Below are 25,795 nucleotides of genomic sequence, written 5' to 3'. Positions count from 1 at the left end.
AAATAAGCTTTAAGCAATTCCTGCCTGGCAGAGGCCACAAGGCTGGTGGGGAGGTTAGTGAATGAACGCTGTGTCCTTGCACTCATTAGTGGTATGATCCAGTGAGGGAGGCAGACAAACAATACGTTTCTCAAGAATTCACTCAATGATTTTGTATGCATGCCAAGCGCTTCTCTGACAAGAAGTTTAAGAGTTTGTGTATTTTAAAAACGTGTGGTCGGGCCTGCCACACACTTCTGCACACTAACTCACACAGGTGCCTCGCCCTCTCTGCACCTCCTGCACTCCACGCCAGGACACAGGAAACTCGGGCCCTGCTCATGAAACGCCTGGGAGGGAAATGAGCTCAGCTTTGCCCTAAAGTTGCTCTGCTCTCCTTTATTTGGCGTCCCCAGGCGGGAGCTAAGGACTCGCTCTGAATTCCAGCTGCAGTGGGGGCTGTGCCGCAGGCAGGAGGGGGGCTGTGTCTTCCGGGGCTCTGACACTCACACTGCAGGCTCAGTCACTCACACTGCAGGCTCAGTGATGGCTGCGTTTACAGAGCGGGGGTCATCTGTCCCACCTCAAAGATGTGACCATTGGATAAGATCTACAGAAGTGCTGAGCACAGAGCCGGGCACGAGGCAGACATTAAAAATGTGGACAATGCTGCTACAAATTCCCAAACTGTCCCTACATAAATCCAGAGTTGGTGTGTGCGTGCCTAGTGAAACCATGTGTGTGAGGCAAGGAACTGGGGCAGGGCCCAGAGCACCAGACAGGTCAGGCTCTATGACAGCTAGCCGTGTGACCTGCCACAAGCCACCAGCTGTCTCCAGGCCGCAGACATCTCAGCTCCTCCAGGTCTTCTTAGGGCTTGAGAGTTCGTCTTTCTTTTAAAATGCTGAACATTCTACTGTCCAGATTACCAGTTCGTTTATCCACTGACCTACGGAAGGACCTCTTGGTTTTGTCTAGTTTTTGGCAACTATGGATAAAACTGCTATCAACATCTTTGTGTAGATTCTTGTGCGGATATGCGCATTCAGCATGACTGGCAGAAATATCCAGGAGCCTAATGCAGTAACCAGACTGCTGGGCTGTACGTGAGAGTCTGTTTAGTGCTGCAGGAAGCCGCCATGCTGCCTTCCTAAGTGGCCGCACCATCCTGCCTTCCCCCCGCAGTGAGGGCTCGTGGGGCTGGCACACCCCAGCACTGGGTGTTGTCAGTGTGGTTTTCAGCCTCTCTGACTGGCATGCGTCTCACTGCCAGGTGGGCGTGCCACCGTCTCTCTCAGTTTCTCATTTCCCTGTACCTGCCATAGCCTCACTGTGAGTGCCCGCCTCCATGGCACGGACCAGCCATCTGCAAATATTAGCAGGGCAACCCAAATGAGGTTTCTTAAAATGTATCTTGTAGCTTTTTTTTGGAAATAAGACCAGCACATACATGGTGCAGTTGGCTTTGCAGCTGCTAAAGCAGCCCCACACCTGCAGTGGCGTCTGTGGCTTTCTTCACTAGCCGGTGCGTGGCCACTAGCCCAAGTTGGAGAACCACGGGTGGACGGTGAAGATCAAACTGGTGCCACACTCCCCACAACTGTGCACACTACAGCGAAGAATGTCACATAACACAGGATTTCTGTGTTCTGGTTGACAGTTCAGAAATATTTTTAGATTGGTTAAGATAATTTTCTAAGACGATCTCCAAATGCCTTCTCTAGTCTAAATTCAATGCAATAATCACTTTATATAATACAAATGGCTATGTATATTCTTTTTGAATTGCAAATGTGAAAGAGTGAGAGGGAAAGACATCGTGCCAAGTCTGAACCAGTTCTATATACGCATCTCGGCAGAGCCTGTATCCAGGGGCAACTAACAACTGCGCCCTTCCCGGTTCCCTAGGCCTGAGGCTCTGGCCTTTCCTGCTAGGGGCTGAGGCCCTCTTCCATCAGGGCATGACCTACAGTGAGGACAGGCAGGAGTTAAGCAGGGAGACAAGGAGGGGCAGAGACCCTAGAAGAAGACAGAGTGTGTGCAAAGCCTGGCAAGAGCAGGCTCGGTGGCCCAGGGGCAGAGTGCAGGTGCAGGGCCGAGGGGATGCAGTGAGGACCAGGGGACCAGAGGGAGGCCGTGGACGGGGTGCCGAGCAGGTGAGGATTAGGCGAGGTTGGGGAAGCAGGCGAGGACGGGCTGGCACGAGGGAGGTGAGGCAGAGGAGGGTCGGGAGTGCTGGCCTTTGCAGGCTGCCAAGAGCATCGGCCACAGCAGTGTCGCGTCATCGCCACATTTGAAGGCACCAGTCTCCCTGCACTGATGGGGTGAACTTAGAGCGCCTGTGTAGATGTGAGCGAAGCTCTCAGGAGGACGTTCCAGCAGCCAGGTCTGGTGCTGGCAGTCTGTGTACATCCTGTGGGCGCCCCGCCCCCGCACTCACTGCCTGAGTTGGCAAGCAGAGCTCACAGGAGCCCAGAGTGCAGCCTCCTGCGCATGTGCATGGCGGGAAGGTTTTGTGCTACCGTGGAAGAGCTGGGCATCCACAGCAGAGCTGAGCAGCTGCCGCAGGTGCCGTATGGCCAGGAAGTCCACAAGGTTCACTTTGTGGCCTTTGACAGAGGATGCTTGTGGATCCCAGGTCTGATCCCAGGCCCTCGTGGGTCAGTAGTTTATTTCTTCCGACTTCAAGGAGGACTGTGGGTGACTTCAGCCTGCGAGTGGCTTGTGACTGGCACCCGAGGACAAGGCACAGGAGCGGAGATGCCTCTGCAGCGACAGGAGCTTTACGTGTACTGCAATGCTGTGACAACGGAACAGTGGGCTGGGATTTGCCACGTGCTTTCCGTTTCGTTCTTTCATGGCTGATGACGGTGAATTAGTCATTACTTATATCGCTGGTGCAGAGCGGCAGAAGCAGACGAGTATTCGTCCAGAGGGTCAGCGAGCACACGTCTCCAGGAGGCAGCTGCAGGGGAACTCAACGCCTGCCAGGTTCCATGCAAAGCTATTAGCAGCTTTGCTAAGAGCTGACTGGAGTCAGATGAAAGTAAGATTTGTGGAAAGGCCGGGCACTGTGGCTCATGCCTATAATCCTAGCACATTGGGAGGCCGAGTCAAGGCAGATTGCTTGGGCTCAGGAACTTGAGAAGAGCAATGTGGTGAAACCCCATCTCTACGGAATAAAAATCAGCTGTGTTTAGTGGCACGCGTCTGTAGTCCCAGCTACTTGGGAGGCTGCAGTGGGAGGATCGTCTGAGCCCGGAGGCTGAGGTTGCAGTGACCTGAAATCATGACACTACACTCCAGCCCACTGTCAGAGTGAGACCCTGTCTTAAAAAAAAAAAAAAACTGTGGAAACTGAGGAGAGGGAAGCAGAGAGACGGGCAGCCACAGGGACTCTAGGGAGGTCAGCACTACCAGGCTGTCGGGAGGAGAGGCAGGTGGCCGCGCAGAAGGTGAGACAGTGTCTGTGTTGAGCCAAGCACCTGAGTGTGTGAAACACAGATGGGGAGGCTGCAGCTGGAGAAAGGCTGATCACACATGAGGAAGGAAGGATGACCCCTGGCTCCAGGTTCCTGGCATGAGGGCACGAGGGCCAAGGGCCATCTGCGGGGAGGACAGTCTGCCACTGACCTCGGCAGGTGTGTGTCCAGGACCAGGGCTATGAGGTGCTACCAGAATTCTGTTTTTGATCCTAAGCTGGGGGAAAGCCACTCATCGTTAAAAGTGAGGAGGAAGGGGAGGGGTGGCAGGCTTGAGGTATTAGTAGTTCTTGGTGATTCTCGTGAGGATTCACGGTTAACATGGGCGAAGTACTCAGAACCACACTGGGAGCATGGTGAGTGCTCAGGAACGCCGTCTTCCCCACCTGGGCTCCTTGGCATAGCACTTCCGTAACCTCTCCACGAACACCTTCCCTCCTGGACTTGTGGACTGTAAGTCCCCGCAAGTGCACGGGCTGTTATTCTTGGTCATAATAACATTACAAAGTAGGCATTATGATGACTTTTCTTTTGAGACAGGGTCTCGCTCTGTCATCCAGGTTGGAGTGCAGTGGTGTGATCACAGTTTGACTTCCTGGGCTCAAGTGATCCTCTCCCCTCAGCCTCCGAGTAGTGGGACTACAGGCGGCGTGTGTCACCATGCCCAGCTAATTTTTGTATTTTTTGTAGAGACAGGGTTTCCCATGTTACCCAGGCTTGTCCTGAACTTCTGGGCTGAAGTGATCTACTCACCTCGGCCTCCCAGAGTGCTGGAATTACAGGCGTGAGCCACTGTGCCTGCCGCTATGACAATTTTTTTTTTTTTGGGACAGAGTCTCTGTCACTCAGGCTGGAATGCAATGGCAATCTCGGCTCACTGCAAGTTCCGCCTCCTGGGTTCAAGCAATTCTCCTCTCTCAGCCTCCCGAATAGCTGGGACTACAGGCACCTGCCATCATGCCTGGCTAAATAAAAATAATTTTTGTATTTTTAGTAGAGATGGGGTTTTGTCATGCTGGCCAGGCTAGTCTCGAATTCCTGACCTCCGGTGATCTGCCCATCTTGGCCTCCCAAAGTGCTGGGATTACAGGCATGAGCCACTGCACCTGGCCGATGGCCATTTTCAAAAATGAGAAACTTGAGGTTTTAATTCTCATGGAAAGGATAACAAACAAGGTGATGAGTAAAGTTGGTGGAATCTGCATTTCCTCATCTTTTCACTCAGTAGCCACTTACTGACCACCTGCTGTGGGCCAGGCACTGTGCTAGGCTCAGGGGACACAAGGCCAGTGAAGAGTTCAGGTCCCAGAAGCCAGGGCAAGCTTCCGACATCAGGTCACAAAGGTGAGATGCCAGTTCCAGGCAAGAGGGGGCAGCTGGGTGCTTCTAAACAGAAATGCATTTTGAAATAAAATGTTTGGAAAATGAATCTAGCTGCAGTGTACAGACCGACTGGGGCAGTCTAAAGACCATAACCGGTCAGGCGCTGCATCGCCGGCCCGGCAGGAGAGCAGAGGGCGGCAGAGGAGAGGGCGCCGGGGCTGCTCCTTAAAGGCTGAGAGACCCAGACACAAACTAACCAGTGAAACACCAATGCTGACATCTGAGGGTGGTGCGAACATGTCTCTACCCACCCTGGGCAGGCGGACATGGAGATGCAGCAGGCAGATGAGCTGGGCTTTATAAAATTACGGAAGATAAAAAAAACAATGACATAAGATGGTGGAGCAGTTATGTGAAAGTGCCTGGTAAATGTGCAGATGGCAGGCTGCAGCTGAGGACAGAAGACACTGGAGATGTGGGTTTGGGGGAGCACGTGCCGGGAGTGGAGGCCCAGCGAGGGAGGGAGGAAGGCTCTCCGGAGAGGAGCGGGAGCAAGTTCCACAGAGCATCTGCCCTGTAGTCTAGGAAAGCCGCCCAGGAGGGCACAGGGAACGGGCAGGGGAGTGCGCCCAGGAAGCGGCCTGGGGGGCTGCTGTGCTTCTGCTCTCAGCTTCCAAGGACAGGACTGCTGCCTACGGACACAGGAACGCTCGCAGAATGCCCCTGATGTTTCGGGGAAAGGAATAAAGAAACCTACCTATGGCAGTCACGGCGCGAATGCCTGTGAGACACAGAAGCACTCAGTCACTCCTTCACTTAAGAAGCATTTTCTAAGCACCTACGAGGAGCTATGCCCTAGTCAGGCAACAGGAGTCCAAAGATGAATGTGGTTGAAGGGCAGTCACACAGAACAAACGGCTACAAAGCAGCATGTCAAGACAGACGCAGATGCTCCATCCACACCCACTGTGAGTTAGAAATACCGTGAGTTGAAAATAAGTGAATGCAGGCCGGGTGTGGTGGCTCACACCTGTAATCCCAGCACTTTGGGAGGCCGAGCCTGGTGGATCATCTAAGGTCAGGAGTTCGAGACCAGCCTGACCAACATGGGGAAACCCCAGCTCCACCAAAAATACAAAACTTAGCTGGGTGTGGTGGTGAGCGCCTGTAATCCCAGCTACTCAGAAGGCTGAGGCAGCAGAATCACTTGAACCTGGGAGACAGAGGTGATAGTGAGTTAAGATCGCACCATTGCACTCTAGCCTGGGCAACAGAGTGAAACTCTGTCTCAAAAAAAAAAAAAAAAAAGAAAAGAAAAAGAAAATAAGTGAATGCACCTAACCTACTGAATGTCACGGCACAGCCTAGTCTAGCCTACCTTAAACACGCTCACAACACTAACATTAGCCTACAGTTGGGAAAATCAGAAAACGCAAGGCCAACTTTACAAAGCGCTGAACACTTCATGTGGTTTCTTGAATTCGCTGAGACTGAGAAACAGAATGGCCGTGTGGGTGCTCACAGCACAGTTCCCACTGAATTGGGAGCGCTTTCACCCCATCATAAAGTTGAAAAACCTTAAGTCAAACCACATAAGTTGGGGACTGTCTGTACGTACACACAGATGCATAAACACACGCAGCAGACCCTCTATCTGCCAGGGACCAGGTCCAGGACCCCCGGGATACCAAATCCATGACTGCTCAAGTCCTAGGCTGATCCCCCATATCTGCAGGTTCCACACACGTGGATTCAACCAACCACGGTTGAAAGCTTGCTGTGCACACTTCAGTGCGTTTCTCACCTGTGGGTGGTAGAATCCATGGATGCGGAACCTGAGACATGAAGGGCCAAGCATACGTTATCTACATATTAAACACACACATGCACATGTGTTCATGAAACACGGACACCCAGTATGGGAGACACCAAGATCGGTGGCACGGGGGCGGAGAGTCTCGCACAATGAACAAGAGCAATGCACGTGAATGAAGGGAGCGGCATCCCTCGTGGGGCAGAGGGCACACGTGGCACAGCATGGACATGCCTGACAGCCCTGTGGGGACACTGCTGCCACCGACGCCTGATGATTCAGGAGGAAATGGGCCAACACACGCGGAGCACGTTCAGGGCACTGCAGAGCCGGGACAGCTGGAGGATGGGGTCAGGGGCATGGGGGGTGAGGCTGAGCTGGAGCTGGAGCTACAGGCCAGACCCTAGAGTGGCAGACCCCGGAGTGGCAGGCAGGTGGGGAGGACAAGAACCCAGGGGGCTTTGCGGGGAGAGAACCAATTCTAACTCAATCTAGAGTGGAGTGACTGCTGCCAGGACCCCACTGCCGTGCTGATCTGGATCACACGACGAAGTGAGATTTCTTCTGAGATCGCACGTGCCTGGTTTGAGTGACTGGTTACGATGTGCACCGGCTGCCAAGTGGGTCACATTTCCCAAAACGGAATGAGCTGAATCTGCAGTCCTACGTGCTGATGGAAATATAATTAAATCACACATGCAACATACTATGTGCTAAAAATTAATTATATCCTTTGAAGCCACTTACATTTATGATAAAACATTTTAGATGGCTTAAAAATGTGTGAGGGGGCACCTAGTTTTCTAATTCTTTGGGGGGTATTATGTGAATAAAAAGGACACTGAGCTAGCTTAGCAAACAAGGCACAAAGAAACAAGGGCCTGAATTAGCACAGGAGGGGAGGCGCAGGCAGAGGAGGCGAACGTTCATGTGAACTATGCAGGAGGCAGAAGCGCTGGGTTCTGGCCAGCGCTGATGGGTACTACCGTAAGCTGACTGAGAGGGTACGGCAGAAACAGTCGGCCAAGGCGGCGGGTGCTGGTGAGATGATTCCGCACACACACACCTTTGAAACACACACAGTTCTGTCAGGCAGGTTAGCTGCTTAAACAGAGTTAGCGAACACCCCATCTACTGTCTCACCTCTGTGCAACTTGTGGAATAGTACAAAGCAGCCAAGTATGAAGTGAAAAAACAAAATCAACTGTGGACAATCATACAGTATTCTCATATGTATCCTTTCTTTTTTTTTTTTTTTTGAGACGGAGTTTCGCTCTTGTCACCCAGGTTGGAGTGCAATGGCGCGATCTCGGCTCACCGCAACCTCCGCCTCCTGGGTTTAGGCAATTCTCCTGCCTCAGCCTCCTGAGTAGCTGGGATTACAGGCACGCGCCACCATGCCCAGCTAATTTTTTGTAGTTTTAGTAGAGACGGGGTTTCACCATGTTAACCAGGATGGTCTCGACCTCTTGACTTCGTGATCCTCCCGCCTCGGTCTCCCAAAGTGCTGGGATTACAGGCGTGAGCCACCGCGCCCGACCCTTTTTTTTTTTTTAAACATATACTGTTTTGTATCCTTCACTCAAAACTTCCTTATATCTTCAAAAATTTTCTTGGGACATGATTTATAATGGCTGCATGATATCTAATCACACAAAAGTACACATTATTTGTTAATTTGATATTTGAACATGTGTTACCTTTTCAGAAAATATAAAACTGATCACTAACAGAACGCCACTCAACAGCGCTGCTGGTGCTACTGAGCGGACCGAACGACACCCTGCTCATGTTTTATCTAAAAGCTCTTAATCAAGGGTCTCTGGGATGACAACGGTTAATGAAGATAATGAGACAATCCTTTGCCACTACAATGACCAGCTGTCCCAAGATAAAAGAAACCAAGATCATATTTCCTTGAGTCCAAGGAGTCAAGTTTTTGTCTATTACAAATGAAAGCAGTACAAAAAGCTACAGAAAAACCAGAGTCCTAGATCAAGAAGGTATGCACTGGTTAGACAAAGGAAACTGCCCATTTCTGTGAACAACAGTTATGAAGAGTTAAGAGGAGAAACTGTAAATACTAAAATTCTACCAGTAACCTGAAGTTGTCCCTTTGCACTAAAAGTGTTCAGCTGTTTTCTTCTGGAAGGGTCTTTGGTAGCAAAGACTACCATTTATTTTGCGTAACAAATGAACAGAATTCTGCACATGGCGATTTTCCTTACTTTCGTGGTAATACAACTCCTGTTTGTGTCCAATGCCCATGGCTATGTGGTGCCTTTTCAGGTGGTACTTATCAGCTTATTTGGCTTCCTTTGTGTGAAAGGCATTCCTAATTTCATCAAGGTTGTAAGTTTAGACCAGGTCCAAACAGCACAGGCCGTGGGAGACACAATTCCATCAATGATTTAGAACAGATGACGGCCCAGTCTTCAGCTGCCCACCCTGGAGTTGCAGATGACAGTGAACCGTTCTGGATGAAGGTGCAGCTGGCTGCCCTGTGTCACTGAGCCCTCACGCCACGCCACCTCTCCCACCTCCCCTCCAGTCAGAGCTCACCTGCACTTGCTCACTGTAAGATGAGCAGCCTTCAAGCCAACCTCAAACCTGATCTCAGCGGAGCTTTTCCTGCTCATGGTGAACCCTTCCTCCTCTTCATTCCTGTCTCTCCTTTGGCTCCTTTGGGGCAGTGGCCTCATTCAATGCATTGCTTTTTAATTTCTAAAAGCCTTTCCTTCGTATGGCACTTGGCATGCACAAACAATTGTGGAACAGATAGTAAGTTCAAAGTACTACAAGAAGATAGCACGAGAATAAAATAATGCTTAACCACACTAGTAATCAAAGAAATGCAAATTATAACTTACTAGTGAGTTGATCTTCACTAGTAAAAAATATTAAAAAGCAAATGCCATCGTTAGCCTAAAAAATTAGAAATTAAAAAATTTTTAAAAAGATACAAGTCAGAGTAAGCAAGGAGACACTACAGCAAGCACACTCAGGTGCTGCGGAAAGCATGATCTGGAGCCGCCCTCTGAACGGCAGTGAGCAGTATTTATCAACAGCCTCCAAAGGGGCCATGCTCTTCGGCCTCGTGATTCTCCTCCAAAGATTTATCCTAAAGAAATAATCACATATGTAGAAGTCTGTACAAGAGAGTTCATCTTAAGATTATTTATGACAACTTCAGATTATGTGGCTATTAAAATGTTTTAAAACACCCTTTAATATGGAGAAATGCTAAATATATAATAAATAATAAAAAGATACAAACTGGGGCCGGATGCAGTGGCTCACACCTGTAGTCCCAGCACTTTGAGAGGCCGAGATGGGTGGATCATGAGGTCAGGAGTTCGAGACTAGCCTGACCAACATAGTGAAACCCTGTGTCTACTAAAAATACAAAAATTAGCAGGCATGGTGGCACATGCCTGTAATCCCAGCTACTCAGGAGGATGTGGCAGGAGAATCACTTGAACCCGGGAGGCAGAGGTTGCAGTGAGCTGAGATCGCACCACTGCACTCCAGCCTGGGTGACAGAGAGAGACTCCATCTCAAAAAAAAAAAAAAAAAAGACACAAACCGATAGAAGCATATGAATTTCGTGCACAGCATATATGCAAATATGTATATCCATTCATCTTCATACATGCACACTATGTATGGTATAGATACACACACATATGTATATACACATATACTAAAATGTAAAAGAACAGTGGTTATATAAGCAATGTTTTTCAATGTTTCTTTTCTTTTTGATACAGAAACTTGCTATTTGTGAATGCAGGAAAAAAGAGTTTTGTGAATTAAACTCAGGCAGACAGGGCTTTGATGTCCTGGCCTTTGAGAAACCAACCGTGTGCACGTCCACTGCTGTCTACACAGCGGCAGCCTCAGACGGGATCAACCCTACCCCATCTCTGTACCTAGAACAGTGCTCGATGTGCAGGAACCAAAGTCATGCTGGCTGAAGTAATACAGCATTTTCACAACAAGTATGGAGGATGTAAATCGCTATTAAGTACAGCCACTAAAGCATAGTTTCTGGGTTCTTCTGAAAAAGTAAAAAGGATTTCAATATAGTAAACACAGACTCTCCCGATTTTAAATTCTCTGATGCCATGCAATGCCCAGTGAACTCAATTTATTATCTATTTGATGGACCTCAAAGGAAATTAGAATTTGTGTGGGTACAAAAACATATAAATCGGAAAATCTGATTATGGATACATACATATATATATATTTAAATTTTTTTATTTTTTATAAAGACGGGGTTTCACCATGTTGGTCAGGCCGGTTTCGAACTCCCGACCTCAGGTGATCCGCCCGCCTTGGCCTCCAAAGTCCTTGGATTACAGGCGTGAGCCACCACGCCTGGTCTTAAATATTTTTTAAACAAGTAAGAAATATTCCACAGTAAAGGCTCCCATCTCAGTTTATACCCACTATGTATAGATACTCACCACCAATAAAACATTTACATGTGCAATAAAATTATTTGCAAGGACTCTGCAAATATAAAGTACTCCATAAATGATTAAAAATAGTAAAACATATCATATAAAAAGCCTTCAGCTTTTGCTATGATTTCATATTCTAGGACTTGTTTTCTATGTCTCACACTAGATCACAACTATTAAAAATAAAGCAAAAGCCTCACCATCTTAATTATTCATTTTTTTTGGGGAAATGTACATCTTTTAAAAAAGTAGCTTCTTTCCTGACTGAAAATAGAAAGCAGAAATGTTTATGTTTCTCCCAACATAATTTTGTTACAGTTTCTCCCAATATAATTTTCCCACAGATGACTGAAGATGAAAGATTTACTTGGATAATTGCTGCTACTGATGAAGTGTATACTGTTAGACTAACCAATTTACTGGTTAATATCGATTGGTCTATAAATAACATGTAGTAATATCTACACAAACTTACACCAACCTGAGAGCCAATTTTCTAGGAGTTAAAACAACCCAGTTCCCTAAGACAGTAACACAAAAGAGCACGCAGCACAGTCTGGGCAGCCTTTCCACCTGCATCTCCTGGGTGGAGGCGCAGAGGGCCTGGCACTGGCAGATCTGCTGGAGGACACGGAGTGGGGAGCAAAGGGGCAAGGCCCAGACCCAGCCTCAGACCTCAGCTGGGGAGGGTCCCACCGGAATTCAGGACAGAGGTGACTGAAGAGCCCCTTCATCTCTCATTTAGATGTAGATCATCTTCTGGTGTGGGAGTCAGACACATCAGTAGAGGGAACAGAAAGATGATTTTTTCCTTCTCCTTTCTTCTTCTTTTTTTTTTTTTTTTTTTAAGACAGCACCTTGCTTTGTTGCCCAGGCTGGAGTGCAGTGGTGTGATCATGACTCACTGCACGCTCGAGTGCCTGGGCTTAGGAGATCCTCCCACCTTAGCTTCCCAAGTAGCTGGGACTACAGGTGCGTGCCACCACATCAGGCTAATTTTCAAATTACTTGTAGACGCGGGGGTCTCCCTATGTTGCTCAGGCTGATCCTGAACTCCTAGACTCAGCTGATTCCCCTGCCTCGGCCTCCCTAAAGTGTTGGTATTGCAGGCATGAGCCACCGCACCCAGCCAGATGATTTTCTTTGTATAATAATTTAGAAAAACATTAAAGGAAAAAAGAGAAGAAAACACAAGTTATGTTAGAAAGTTTACCATTTACAATTTATACTTTCCCAAATGGTGCTTTTTTTTTTTTTTTTTTGAAAAGAGAATATAAAACATTTATTTGGCTGTAGTCAAGTTTACTTTGTATTTCAGAAACATTTCTAGGCACAAGAATATTTTTGTTCATGCCCAAGGAGATCGGCTGAGACCATAACTGTCTCTCCTCACCGAGGTGAGGCTTTGCTATTACGGCCTTTGCTGGGGGCCTGCCAGGACATGATGGCTACTGCGTGGTCACAGGAGTTTCTGAAGAGTCTTAGGAAGAAACTTTTTTTTGCAAAGTTGTGAGCAAGGGACAGCGATGTTCCCAGGGCTTGGTGACAGAGGGAGGCCCTTAGCCGGCCTGCAGCAGAAGGGACTGGGCTGCAGGACAGCAGTGGCAGCCTCAGGAAGAGGAACACAGCCACCTGGAGGCTGCTCCTGGCCGGGCAGGGCAGGAACAGAGGCCAGTGTGGGAACAGGTTTATGTGCCCGATACTCAGGATGGCACCAAGTGAGTCCGGTCAGGTCAGATTGTGCTGCCCAAAATCATTTTTGGTTGTCAGAGGTTTCTGGATTTCACAGAAGGGGCTAAGGAATTACTGACCTGTTTTCAAAAATTAATAGAAGCTTGTACATTGTAGGCAGACTTTTGTAATTTGCTTTTATTGCTTTTGACATTATCCATACTGATGAATGTGGCTCTAGTAAATTTATTTCAATCGCTCCAAAGAATTTAATTGATTGCGTATAGCGTATTCTCTTTTGGCTATTGAATATTAAGATTTTAAATAAAATTTTTGCCGAATTAATACTAGTAATATGGCAGCAAACATTCTTGAATATGTCTTTTCATACACATGTACAAGAGTTATTCTAGAGTACATAACTGAAAGTTGGATTGTTGTGTCAAAGGTTATACAAAGCATGTACTTCATTAGCATTTTTTTCTAGTTTAATTTTTTTTTTTTTTTGAGACAGGGTTTTACTCTGTCACCCAGGCGCCCGATCATGGCTCACTGCAGCCTTGACCTCCCAAGGCTCAGGTGATCCTCCTGCCTGAGGCCCACAAGTAGGTGGGACTACAGGTGCATGCTACCACGCCTGGCTAATTTTTGTATTTTTAGTAGAGATGAGGTTTTGCCCTGTTGCCCAGGCTGGTCTTGAACTCATGGGCTCAAACAATCCACCCACTTCAGCCTCCCAAAGTGCTGGGATTATAGGTGTGATCCACTGCGCCCAGTCTTATTAGCTATTGTTAAATTGCTCTGCAAGGCAATGCACGTTCCCATCAACAATGCGTGCTGCCCACCTTTACCAACTGGTGCTGCCAGTGTGACAGGCTTGTCAGTTTTTCTCTTCTTTAGCGTGTCTTCTGGTGCAAGCCTCCCGCTGGAGGTACAGTAGACATTTCCTTGGCCACATATGTCAAGCACACAGGTGTTCGGGGGTTTATTTTGCCAGCCTGGGCAGAGCAAAGCCTGAACCTTCTGATCTTCAGACTTGTCCGAGGGGTGATGTGGAACTAGCAGAGCCAGGGCTCTTGGTTAACGGACAAGTGCTGGAGAGGGGAGGACTGGCCAGGAGGAACCAGCACAGCATCGTGCTCTGATGCCAGGCACTCCTTTCCTTCCAAAGGGGATGTGACTGTGGCCCCCATGAGAGCCACAGCCAGTTCTTATAATTGCATGCTGCCTGCGATTTGAAATTATCATTGCTTATTTTCCTAGTGTGGTTTTTACTATTTTTTTCTTGTTGTTTTCCACCTTATTCTGCTTCCCAGTGGCCCTCCTACATTTTCAATGATAGATATCAGAAATATGTAGCAAAGAAATTATTTTTAAAATCAGAATCTAAAGTATACCACCTAAAATTTTAAACTTTGTGAAGGAAATCTTACGATAATCTCATAATTACTGTACACAACATGTAGAATTCTAACAATGAAGTTAGTTTGATATGAGATAAAGATTTTAGATCAGTATTACTTTTGCTTTTTTTTTACCGGGAATAAAATACAGGGTCTATTCGAAAAACTGAACGTAGGCATTACACAGCTTCCAAATGTTGAGAAAAACAGTCTCATAGAAATCACTCAAGTAACTAATAGTATGTACATAACTTTTCCCCATCTAAGACACAAAGGGAATTATTGCCTCTATGATAGCATTAAAGTGATTAAAATGTCCTTCTCCCAGGCAGTGACATCCATTTCCCTGTAAACTACAATCTTCAGAACCTCTGACATAACTTAGGAAGATAATTCAGGAACCCTTTCCTGGCTGCCTTAAAGACAACACGAATTATTTTAGGACATATTAGAATTAAAATACCAGGGCGAGGTAAAGATCCTTTCATAAATACATATTTCACCTTACGTAAGCTCCCCTGTTAGGCCTGTTAATAAAGTTTCTGATGGGCTCAAGTATTTCCAATGCAAGGAAGACATCAAACCAGTGTATCTATTTATTAAAAACAGGAAGAATCAAAGAGGGTAAAAAGTAGCCTGCAGAAAAAATTAACTACGATTAACATGCATGGCTTTGTGTGTGGTGTTTAAGCCCATGATTATAAAGCACAGCCAGGCTGCCAGTCCAGCCGCTGCTTCAGGATGACGCATCACAGCAGCTTTTCCACGGCCAAATCAAGGAGGCCACACCCACACCCTCAGGAATAGAGCATGAGCTGGGGAAACAGCTACCCTGGAGATCTGTAACTGCATTAGCAAATTATAAAGTATACAGACATTTACAAATTAGCTGTTCTTCCCCCTTAAAAAAAAAAAGTATCTCCATCTCTCTCCAAAGCTTTCCAATCATAGAAATAATTACAGAAGCACTTCGGTAGCATTCGACTGACATTTACTCATATTTAAACTTAGTGTGATGTGTGAAAAGTCTGCTAACCCTCTAAGCAAGTGATGCTTGTTTACCTTTTTGAGGATGCGCTGCTGTAAATATGGTAAAAGATGTTGGGAAGAAAGGCAATTGGGGGAGCACGGTTTCCACTGGCTCACAGGTCATCTGAAGCATTCGTATACCAAACACCTACAGTTCAGACCATCTCCTGCTTCTATTTGAGGAGAGGTCTCTGCCTGGGTTTCTGCACTTACTCTGAGTTAATGAGTGAAGACTTCTGCATGTTAGGTGATCATGTGAGTGACAATTCCACAGCCTGGGCAGTCTGGTGCGGAGGAAGAGGCAGACGGGAGTGTCCCCGAGGAGGGTTTGGCTTCTCTGACCCTGGAAGGTGGGGAACAGCTGGGAACTCTGCTCTGGGGCATGCTGGAGCTCTCGGGGTTCCCACCAATTAGAGACCCAGGCTTGTGGGAACTGGTATTCAAGATGTGGTACCAGCAGCTTCTCTGTGGGAAGTGGATACACGGCATGAGGAGAGAAAAGGGAAATTTCACTGCTGGAGGTTGGGAGTGCAGCTGAATTTGTGTCTGTGTCTGAAGACACTGATGAAGAATCACAAGAGTTAGAATAAATGTGTGAATCTGGAATTTATACTTCCTTTAAAAATAGTGTATGATCTTCAAGTCAGTGACAAGCAAATTAAAAATAATAACAGAGTAGCACTTCTAAATCTGAGTAAATACCATAAATGGTTAGGAAGGCAGAACTTCACGGAACAAGAGCCCTATCTTAGCAACCTTTACTGTTATTGCTTGAAAGAGAAGAGGCATGTGTTTGCTCAATGAAACACAAAGAAACACAATTGAGAACTCGTGTGTTTCAATTCCATCAGATACAAGGTCTTCTCATGGGCAAATCCTACTCCTGGATACCACCCATCCTAGAAACGGAATGGCAAGGCATAATTCCCACAGCGTGCAGATCCGACGGTTGAGAAATACTAAGTCGTTTGGTGGGAAGCAGTCAACGAGCAAAACCACCACCAGCAACTGAGCTCTTCGCCGGGCTGTGTGCACTACGTAAGGGACGCTGGTCACAGGAGCGAGGACGTTTGTTTAGGGCCAACCTCTACACCTCTGTAGATCTTAGTTTTCTAATCTACAAAGTGAGGATTTTGGACTATATTAGTTTTCCAAACTTTTTAAATAGTAAAATTCATCCACCATTCCCCCTACCCCCCAGAAAAAGAAACCTCAAGAGAGACTTACATATACACTAGACCCTGCTGAAATGCTTCACATGACACTCTGGGCCTACCAAGTCACCTCCCCAGGCCATGGCCAGTCACCCGAGGCCCCTCCCTGGAACCCTGGGGTTCTTAGAATCGCAGTTTGAAAATGTGCTTGATTCGATTTTCATTCCTATCGCCTTCCTTTCCTTTTCTGTCATGGCAGAGGAAGAAATGTTCCCTCTCTCTCCAGACTCATCTCCCTGTGATTTCATTTGTTCTCACGCTTTGTGCCCTCCACTAGAAACCACCCCACTCTATCCTTTTGCATCAGCTCCTTCTCTATTTCTTTAAACCCAACATTCTGATGCTACTTCTTTATCAAAAGAGTAGCTTACAGCCTGGGGGTCCTCTTATCTATTAAGCCCCTCATCCCTTCATTGTGTACCCATTCTGTGCCCGACCGTCCTGGGTCCTCAGATGCACTGGTGAATGAGACAGACGCTTCCTGACTGTCACGATGTTTATTACAGATTTTTAATTCTCTTAGGTTGGCTCTGTCTCCCCCCACAAGTTACAGCATTTGTTATTGACACTGATGACATGTCACCTCCCAGTTCATACATATAATGAAGTCAGGATAAAATCCAAGTAACTAAGGGTGCTTTGCCAATGTTCGGTACTTTCTCAAAAACAGGCTTTTTGGGCAACACTCCAAAAAAGGTTTTTTGGGAAAAAGATCAGGGATCAAAGGAAGTTAACAATCAAGACTGAGAAGAAGTTATAAGAAACTAACTTTTGAGTAAAATGGGGGAGGATTCCGATTTTTTTCCCTTTAGGCTGTCTCAGGAAGTAAGAGAGCTGCTGACAACAGAACGCTAGAAAGTGGAAGTCAAAGCGAAGTTTAAAATCAAACGAGAGGGACTAGAAAATCCAGGCACCCAGGGCACGACGTCCCCGCACGGCATCACAGTGCAGCACGGCCCCCCGCCTGTGCTTCCAAAAGGCCCTCACACATCTGCTATCTGGGTCATCGCAGCCAGGTGCCAGGCCCCAGACAAGGGGGTTCCGGGCGGCCTGGTCGGTGCAGCAGGCAGCCCCCAACCTACCCTGAACCCAGGAAAGCTTCTAAAGTGGCACAGAAGTCACAAAATCACACATAATAAGGATGCATCTGGAATTCAAGAGAACTAGTCAATTAAGAAAAACGTGTTGTTACTTTGCTAAATGCTGCTGTTAAAGAGGAAGAAGCCACTCTCTCCTGTGGTTCTGGCTCAGGACTTCACAAACACCCATAATTCCTGGCAGAATGGGGACAGGCTAGACCTCACTTTCAAATACCGAATTAGAGGCAGAGGTGATGTAATAAAAAAGGAACTGGGATTGTCTTATCCTGAATTTCACTGTAAAGTCTGTGCGACTAAGCAATTTATGTATCACTGTTTTAACACAAAGACAGTCACCTCTGAGCTGAGACTGAGCCATGTGCTCTCCAAAATCAACTTGAAAACATTTTCATTTTGTTTCAGTTCACAGGCTAACGAGGCTAACCCTCACCTGTCATTTCAATGGGCCACAAAATTTAATCCTTGAGAAATTTCTAAACCTTTCAATTATATCTTAAGGAATTAAAATTTGCTTAAAATAGGTGAAATCTGAAGCCTGGTGCAGAAGAATCAGCAACGATTGAGATAAACAAGATAGGGAACTATTGGAAAAATAAGTGAAGTAGGAAATTCCACTCTCTCTTTCGAAGGTTGGAAAGTGAATATACGTCCTCCAGACTGTTCACCCAAACCAAGAGTGAGTCCAGACCACGTGCCACTGGAACAGTCAGGGTGAGCGCTGCATTTCAACGTGAGTTTCAGACAGCCGCTGGGACTTATTCCCAAAACCAAGAACCTCACTTTCCAAACCCCTTCAAGAAAGTGCGCCCACTGACAGCGTGCACACCTGCTGACAGCGTGCGGGCATGGGAGCATGGCTTTGCTAAGTCCACTCTGGGCATCCGTCTGGATGCGCTGGCAGGGCAATTCCACAGTCTCCTAACGAGATGACACCGGGGAGGTGAGATTCGGTGAGACGGGGCTCTCATTTCAGAGGACTTACCCGATGGCTACCTTAGGGTTCCTGAAGGAAACATATGCAACAAACTTCCAGTATCTTCTCCTTAATCTAGAAAAGCTATCCAACATGATTATAGCTGCCTTTAAGATTAAAAATTCATTGGAAACAAATCCACCTGTACAGCAGTGGTGATCCAGTATCAATGAATTTTAAAAACCTACTTACAGAATTCATGACAAAGCTTAAAAATGTTCAGAAATCCCCCCATTCAATAAACTTTCTATAAAAAATGCAGAAAATGCAATATATTTTACAAATGAACATAAATCATTTATCTCCATTATATCTGATGAAGCATACTCCATCAAAGTGTATGCTGCTTTGAGTAATTCCATCATTTCCAATAACGGCTTTTAAGACTGGGCTTAAAAGCATCCATGTGTTAATATGATGCTTTCTGGTGCACGGGACTGGCATCTACTCCAACAGAATTCTGCTTGTGTACAAGAGCTCTGAATAATATTCAAAGTAATTAACTTCTAGAGAAAATATTATGAAGGCAGACAGGACTTATCGGAAAACAACACTGAAATCAAACACATTGTTACTTACGATTAGCTGTTTCAATCCAACAAAAGATGGTTCCACTGAGCTGGCATTTAGGACTTGTCTCTTTGCTGCAGCCTTTTCACCCAGAAAGCGAAGCATCAAGTCTTTAACTGCATCTCCCTGGGAAGAATATAAGAAAAATATGTCAAGACAGTAAAATGTCAATTAAACTCAGCTAACCAGAACCCATAACTAAACAAAATTTCTTTTTTCTCCACTGGCTTATGGAAGTAAAAGTAATGGTTACCGTAAAACTTCAATTAACCAGAAGCTTTTAATTACCACACTCGTCAATAAAATGTGTAATTTTAGAATTGCTCTTTATTCTTTTTATTTTTTAAATTATTTCTTTATTAACCACTGATCAGAAAGCATGCTCTTTATTCTGAAGAGGAAATGGTAAATCCTACACCTGTACGAGGCCTGCAGCGAGAGGCAGAGCCAGGCCAGCAGAGGCCTGAGGTGAGGGGCCTGGGGAGGCCCAGGAGTGTGAAGGTGGCACTGCTGGGGACCAGGGGCTGCATCACGCAGTGGTCAGGCTTGTGCTGGTGGAGGCAGGCCTGAATCATCTTCCTATATCCTTTCAATTTCCCCGGGCTTGCCTGGACCTCCTGGAAAACCGTGAGGGCTAGGGCTAAAGAAGTCACATCACCAGCGGCCCTCTCTTCAGCGCTGAGGTCACCGGCCAAGCCAAAGGAGAACTGAGACCCTCTTTAGCAGCAGGTCTCTGACAGCCTCGCTGAGTCAGGCCCCGCTGTAGGAGCTGGTAGGTGTGCCTCATGCTGCAAGCTGGGGAAGAATCCAGTCCCCTCTGTGTGGGACCGTTTCTGTCTCCTGACCAGACTCCTCTGATACACTGCTCTTTAGACGGTGCTGAAGAACACTGAAAGTGGAATCTGAAGCATGCTATTTACTTTAAAGGGAAGACTAGAGGGCAAGGGGAGGGAGAAGACGTGCTCTTGTGTGGCCTGGGGACAGAAGGGATGTGCCGATGACCTGCACTGAGCCGGGAGCAATCTCGTAGCTCGCATGAAGCCAGGCTGCCAGTGAGAGGGCAAGCTGGCCTTGACCAGCCTCAGAGGTCGGCACAACTGGGGGGCCCCAGGGAATGGCTTGGATTTACCAAGGCTGTTGTATGGGGACAAACTAGTCATCCCAACAGCGAGGAGAAAACTGTCCTAGTCCGCAGGCCTCAGTGCAGTTTTGGCGTCTGCATCGCAGGCCAAGGGAGAGCCCAGGGTAAGTAAAGGCAGTGGTCTCCATGGGCAGCAGGAGAAGCCTTCACACAGAGCTGGGACCAGGACACAGCCCTGCATTCTCTCTCTCCCTTCTGGGGGTGCTGCTGACTGAGGAAAGGTACCTGGGGGGGGCAGCAGTGCTGAGGTCTGGGGGTGCTGCTGACTGAGGAAAGGCACCTGGTGGGGGGCAGCAGTGCTGAGGTCTGGGGGTGCTGCTGACTGAGGAAAGGCACCTGGGGAGGCAGCAGTGCCGAGGTCCCTGAAATGCCTGAGGTGGGGACAGGAGTGGGGATAGAGCAGCCCAGAGGGAAAGGGCAGCTGTGCTGAGGTCCCTGAAATGCCAGAGACAGTGAGCCGCCCGGAGCTGGCGGGACCTTCCCTGACATGCGCTCTGGGCATCACCTGACATGTGACCTGCCAGCAGCTGCTGCCAGGGACACAGCACAAAGGCCCTGCAGTGTCTCCAGTGAAAGAAAGAAAGGCTTGAACTAGGACAACCCTAAGATGCATGCTGGGGTAGGGGGGCAGTAAAGCCAAGACCTCTCCATCTCAGCCCAGAGCTGCCTCCCGCACAATGGCGACCACCGGGAGCACACAGTGACTGAGCATGCAGAGAAGCCTGCAGCCCCTGCCTGGTCTTCAACACCAGCTCAGCTCTCTTCCTATTGTTCTACCCTTTTTCGAAGGGGAAGAAAGGGCACAGAAGTAGTTTCTCCTAAGAAGCAAGGTTATTTCAATCTTTTGCTATCTTTTAAAATGGTGACACTTAAAAGAGGAACAATATCCAGACCATGAGAGCAAGAGCCACAGAAAAGCTGCTGACATGGCTTCTCCCACTCTGCTGCGTGCTTTCTACTGGGAGAGATCAACAGCCTGTAGCAGGAGGGACTGGGTGGCTCCGGGTCGTAGGTCTGTCTCTCCCCTGGGTGCTAAGCCTGGTGCTCGCAAAGGCCGACATCACATTTTCTTACACTGAGGCAAAGACCTAGGGGCAGCAGTTTTATAATTTCTGCTTTCAGAGTGTAAGGTGAAGTACTTCAAATATCAGATCCACAAAATCAGCTAACTGATCTAGCAGCAGTAATTAAAGGGCAAAATAAAAGAGTGCAGACATAGGGCTCTACAGAGCTCTGCAAAAATGCGACTCATCTCAGACAAAGAGCATTGTCTCAGCCAGAGGGGCAGCAGCTGGGTAAAGAGCAAAATCAAATTGCAGGGAGGGGCGGGCCAATTCAACCCCTCCATCCCGGAACACGCTCAACTAATGAGACCACGCTGCAAAAATCCCTCGTCCTGAAAATTCTCTGTTAGTTAACATTTCAGTTACCGCAGGAAGTTCCTGAGACATTAGCATACGCATGACTATCAACCATCCTACTGACACGGGGCCAAGGATGTGACATGCGTCTTACCACAAACCTCACCCTTGCTGTGTGGCTAGCAGGGAGATGGAGGCTCCTGCCTGGCCTCTCCTTCAGCGGTCACTGTGGGAGGTGAGGGGCTTCCCTGGGGTTTCCAGAGCTGTGCTGCTACCCTAGGGACGGAACCCAGCTAGAACCAATGATTCCTTCACACTGCGAGCTGTTCAGTGAGGGTTGACTTTATCCAGGGCAACGTTCAGGGAACGCGAAGGAGATACGTGAACACATCACAATCTGGGACTCTTCGTGATCTGGCGATGAAGATCGCCACCCCATGCTCTGGGTCAGGTATGTTGACGGAGGAGCAGGCGGCTGGTTCTCACAGCGGGCAGGCGGTCGGGGGCCTGGCTGCCCGTCCTGCCAGGAATAGGCTCAGCAGTCCTTTCTTGATTTTGATGGTGAAAGACAAGACAGAAGCCAGAGCAGCGACTGAAAGTGTCTGGGCCTTACCGTCTGGGAAACCTAAGGACACAAATGCTCACGGGGTAGCGTTCTGCAAGGCTGCGGCCCCCGCACCCGGCATGGAATTTCCTGCCACATTGCCTATGCAGGAACGCGGCTGTCCACTCTTGGAGGCCCTACCCTCTGCTCCAGGGAAACACGGAACACCTGGAGAAAAAGCTACGACAAGTAACCAAAACCCAAACCTGAACTCAAGGTGTGACATGGTAAAAAGCCCCATAAAACTGCATACCTCAAACATATCTCGGCTTTCTGTTGAAACTGCTCTCTATAACCCAAATGTGAATAAGTAATTAAGGACTATAATCGCCACCGTACCCAGACAATGTGTAAACAAATGCTAATCTTGACTTTTGTGAATCACTTAAGAAATAACCAGAATATCAAAAAGGCCCCTGGCCCTCGGAATGTCTGGGGCCCCTCACCCCATCTTCGCCCAGGAATCCACTGGAATGTCCGGAACCCCCTCGCACCCACCACCGCCTCTCACCCTCGCTCCCAGGGTGATTTTTACGGGTATAAAGGGTCTTGACACCCTCCTTTCAGGGCCATGGGTTGGAGAGACAAGAGTCCTCCGTGGCCGCCGGCAATAAAGACCCTGCAATTTGGCATACTTTTGTCTTGGTGTTGACTTTCTATGCTCGGGCCAGTACAACAAAGGAAGTGGAGAAACTGGCACCCTCACGCATCGCATCACTGGTGGGAATTCAAAATGGAACGGCCATTTTAGAAAACAGTCTGGTGGTTCCTCAGCATGTTAAACGGAGCTGCCACGGAACCCAGCAGGTCCGCACCTAGCTACACATCCCACGTAAGTGAGGACACGCAGACACACACGCCTGTGTGTGAGTGTTCACGACAGCATTCCTCACACTAGCCAAAAGGTAGACACAGCCCAAATATCCGCAACCGACGGACGAATGAAAAGCAGCAGGAAGTTCTGCTCTGCCCATTTCGGGCTAAGCGGGACTGGACTCAACACCTTGATTGTTAACGCCTGTGGCACTGCTCAGAATAAATCTAACAACCGTCTTCGGACACAGGAAAGGACTGTGACTGACAGAAGGAAAACGTGAGTTGAGCCCTTGAACCCAATGGCACTGTTTGGACCACTGTGCGGGGGCCCAAGCAGGGTTTGGGACATCAAGGAGGTTGAGACTGTACTCAAATATGCTTTCCCAACATTCTTATTTTACTAAATTACTAACAACGACAGGCGAGAAAGTGTGAGAGTGTATGTGTGAGAAAGAATAGACGTTCTCTCTATAAAATAAATTCCACCTATGCAGTCCTTTGTGGTTTATTCTAAAAACCCCGCTACAATTTATAACATAATTTACTAGAAAATGGTTTTGGAACCTGCTTACAAACTGGATAATTCTTATATCCAGAGACCTGGAAAAGAGGGAGCTAAGCAGAGAAAGGGTTTGTGTGGGAGCCCCTGGGTTCACTGCCCATCACTAAGCAGCTGTATGCGCACAGGGTGCAGCTCTGACTGACTGGAAAGGACAGGGCGCTGGGAGCTGGCCAGCCCAGAGCTCACGCAGGGCTGAGGGTGCTGAGTGTGGGCCTGCCATGGTAGAGTGCTCTCACTGAACAGAGGGGCATTCAGTAGAGGCTTCAGAAAGGCCACTCAAGAGTGGACGCTACTACGCTAAAGGCACTCTGAAAAGTAAAAACAAACATGAAACTAAATCTGTAAATAAGTCACTTGCTATCAGAATAAAGGGCAAGTCTTTTCGAAGGAAGATAAAGAAGCTAGACACACAACATGACATCCACAATGTCCACCCTTTAATAAAAAATTATTAGACATACAAAACATGTGTCCCATAAGTAAGAGAAAAATTACATAAACACAGGTCCACATATTACATAGATAATGGGACTTTCAGATAAGAACTTTTGTTTTCTTTCTTTTTTTTTTTTTTTTAAGAGACCTATGTTGCCCAGGCTGGCCTCCAATTCTTGGGCTCCAGTGATTCCTGCCTCGGCCTCCTGAGTAGCTGGACTGCGGGCATACGCCACCTGGCTCAGAAAAGAACTTTAAGGTGTCTCTTATAAACGTTGTCAAGAGTTTAAAGTAAAGCTTGAAAATGATAAGAAAAGAAAAATGATACAAAAAAGAACCAAGTAAACATTCCAGAGATAAAAAACATGAAAAAGTCACTGAACAGGATTAGCTGCAAACTAAAAAGTCAGAAGAAAAGATAAGTGAACTTAAGGACAGCAACAGAAATTCTAAACTTAACCACAAAGAGGAAAAGACTGAAAAGTAAAGACAATAACACAAACAGATGCTCAGTAACTTCTTTGGCAATATCAAGCAGTATGTACCAGGAGTTTCCAGAAGTAGGAGAGAGAGAAAAACAACAAACAAAACCTGAGGAAATAATGACCAAAAATTTCCCCAAATTGACAAAAATGATAAACTCACAGATCCAAGAAGGCCAATGAATCCCGAGCAAGATAAACATAAATCCCGTGTGAAAGTACTTGGGAACCAGACTGCTGAAAAAACAGGGATAAGCCTTAAAACCACCCAGAGAACAAATATACCCACTAGATACAGAAGAGCAAGGATAAGAATTACTACAGACTTCCCATCAGAAAATATACAAGTCAAAAGACAGTGGGATGGCATCTTACAAGGTCTAAAAAGAAATAAAAAGCCTGTCAACCTAGAATTCTAGATACTATAAACATGTATATTTGGCAAAAATAAACTTTAAAAATGAAGACAAGGCCAGGAATGGTGGCTCATGCCTGTAATCCCAGCACTTTGGAAGGCCAAGGTGGGCAGATCACTTGAGGCCATGAGTTTGAGGCCATCTTGGCCTACATGGTGAATCCCCGTCTCTACCAAAAACACAAAAACTGGCCAGGCACGGTGGCTCACTCCTATAATTCCAGCACTGTGGGAATTTGAGGCAAGCAGCTCACTAGAGGTAAGGCGTTCAAGACCAGCCTGACCAACATGGCAAAACCTTGTGTCTACTATCAATATAAAAATTAGCTGGATGTGGTAGTGCACACCTATAATCCCAGCTACTTAGGAGGCTGAGGCAGGAGAATTGCTTGAGCTTGGGAGGCAGAGGTTGCAGTGAGTCGAGACTGTGTCACTGTACTCCAGTCTGAGTAACAGAGCGAGACTCATGTCAAAAAATAAATAAATAAATAAAAAGGGCAAGGCACGGTGGCTCATACCTGTAATCCCAGCACTTTGGAAGGCCAAGGCGGACAGATTATGAGGTCAGAAGATTAAGACAATCCTGGCTAACACGGTGAAACCCTGTTTCTACTAAAAACACAAAAATTAGCCAGGCGTGGTGGCACGCATCTGTAGTCCCAGCTACTCAGAAGGCGTAGGCAGGAGAATTGCTTGAACCAAGGAGGTGGAGGTTTCAGTGAACCGAGATCATGCCACTACACTCCAGCCTGGGTGACAAAGTGAGACTCTGTCTCAATAAATAAATAAATAAATTAGCTGGGCGTGGTGTGGTGCATGCCTGCAGTCCCAGCTACTTTGGAGGCTGAGGCATGGGAATTGCTTAAACCTGGGAGGCGGCGGTTGCAGTGAGCTGAGATTGCGCCACTGGCACTCCAGCCTGGGTGACAGAGCAAGACTCTGTCTCCCCAAAA

General features: G+C 47.3%; 1 protein-coding gene across 3 annotated transcripts in view; it reads right to left on the bottom strand.

The window, feature by feature from the left end:
- TRAPPC12 (trafficking protein particle complex 12) overlaps positions 1 to 25,795 on the bottom strand; it is a 95,232-nt gene that overhangs the window by 52,934 nt on the left and 16,503 nt on the right. For all 3 annotated transcript variants that reach the window (XM_017541971.1, XM_017541972.1, XM_017541976.1), the window contains exon 3: positions 19,036 to 19,152. In XM_017541971.1, the coding sequence (XP_017397460.1) occupies positions 19,036 to 19,152 (117 nt within the window). The remainder of the gene's footprint in view (positions 1 to 19,035; positions 19,153 to 25,795) is intronic.

Source organism: Cebus imitator, unplaced genomic scaffold, assembly GCF_001604975.1.
Source record: "Cebus imitator isolate Cc_AM_T3 unplaced genomic scaffold, Cebus_imitator-1.0 Scaffold139, whole genome shotgun sequence".
NCBI classification, from domain to species: Eukaryota; Metazoa; Chordata; class Mammalia; order Primates; family Cebidae; genus Cebus; species Cebus imitator.
The sequence above is the reverse complement of the archived record's forward strand: the minus strand, read 5'-3'. Positions and strand labels throughout refer to the sequence as shown.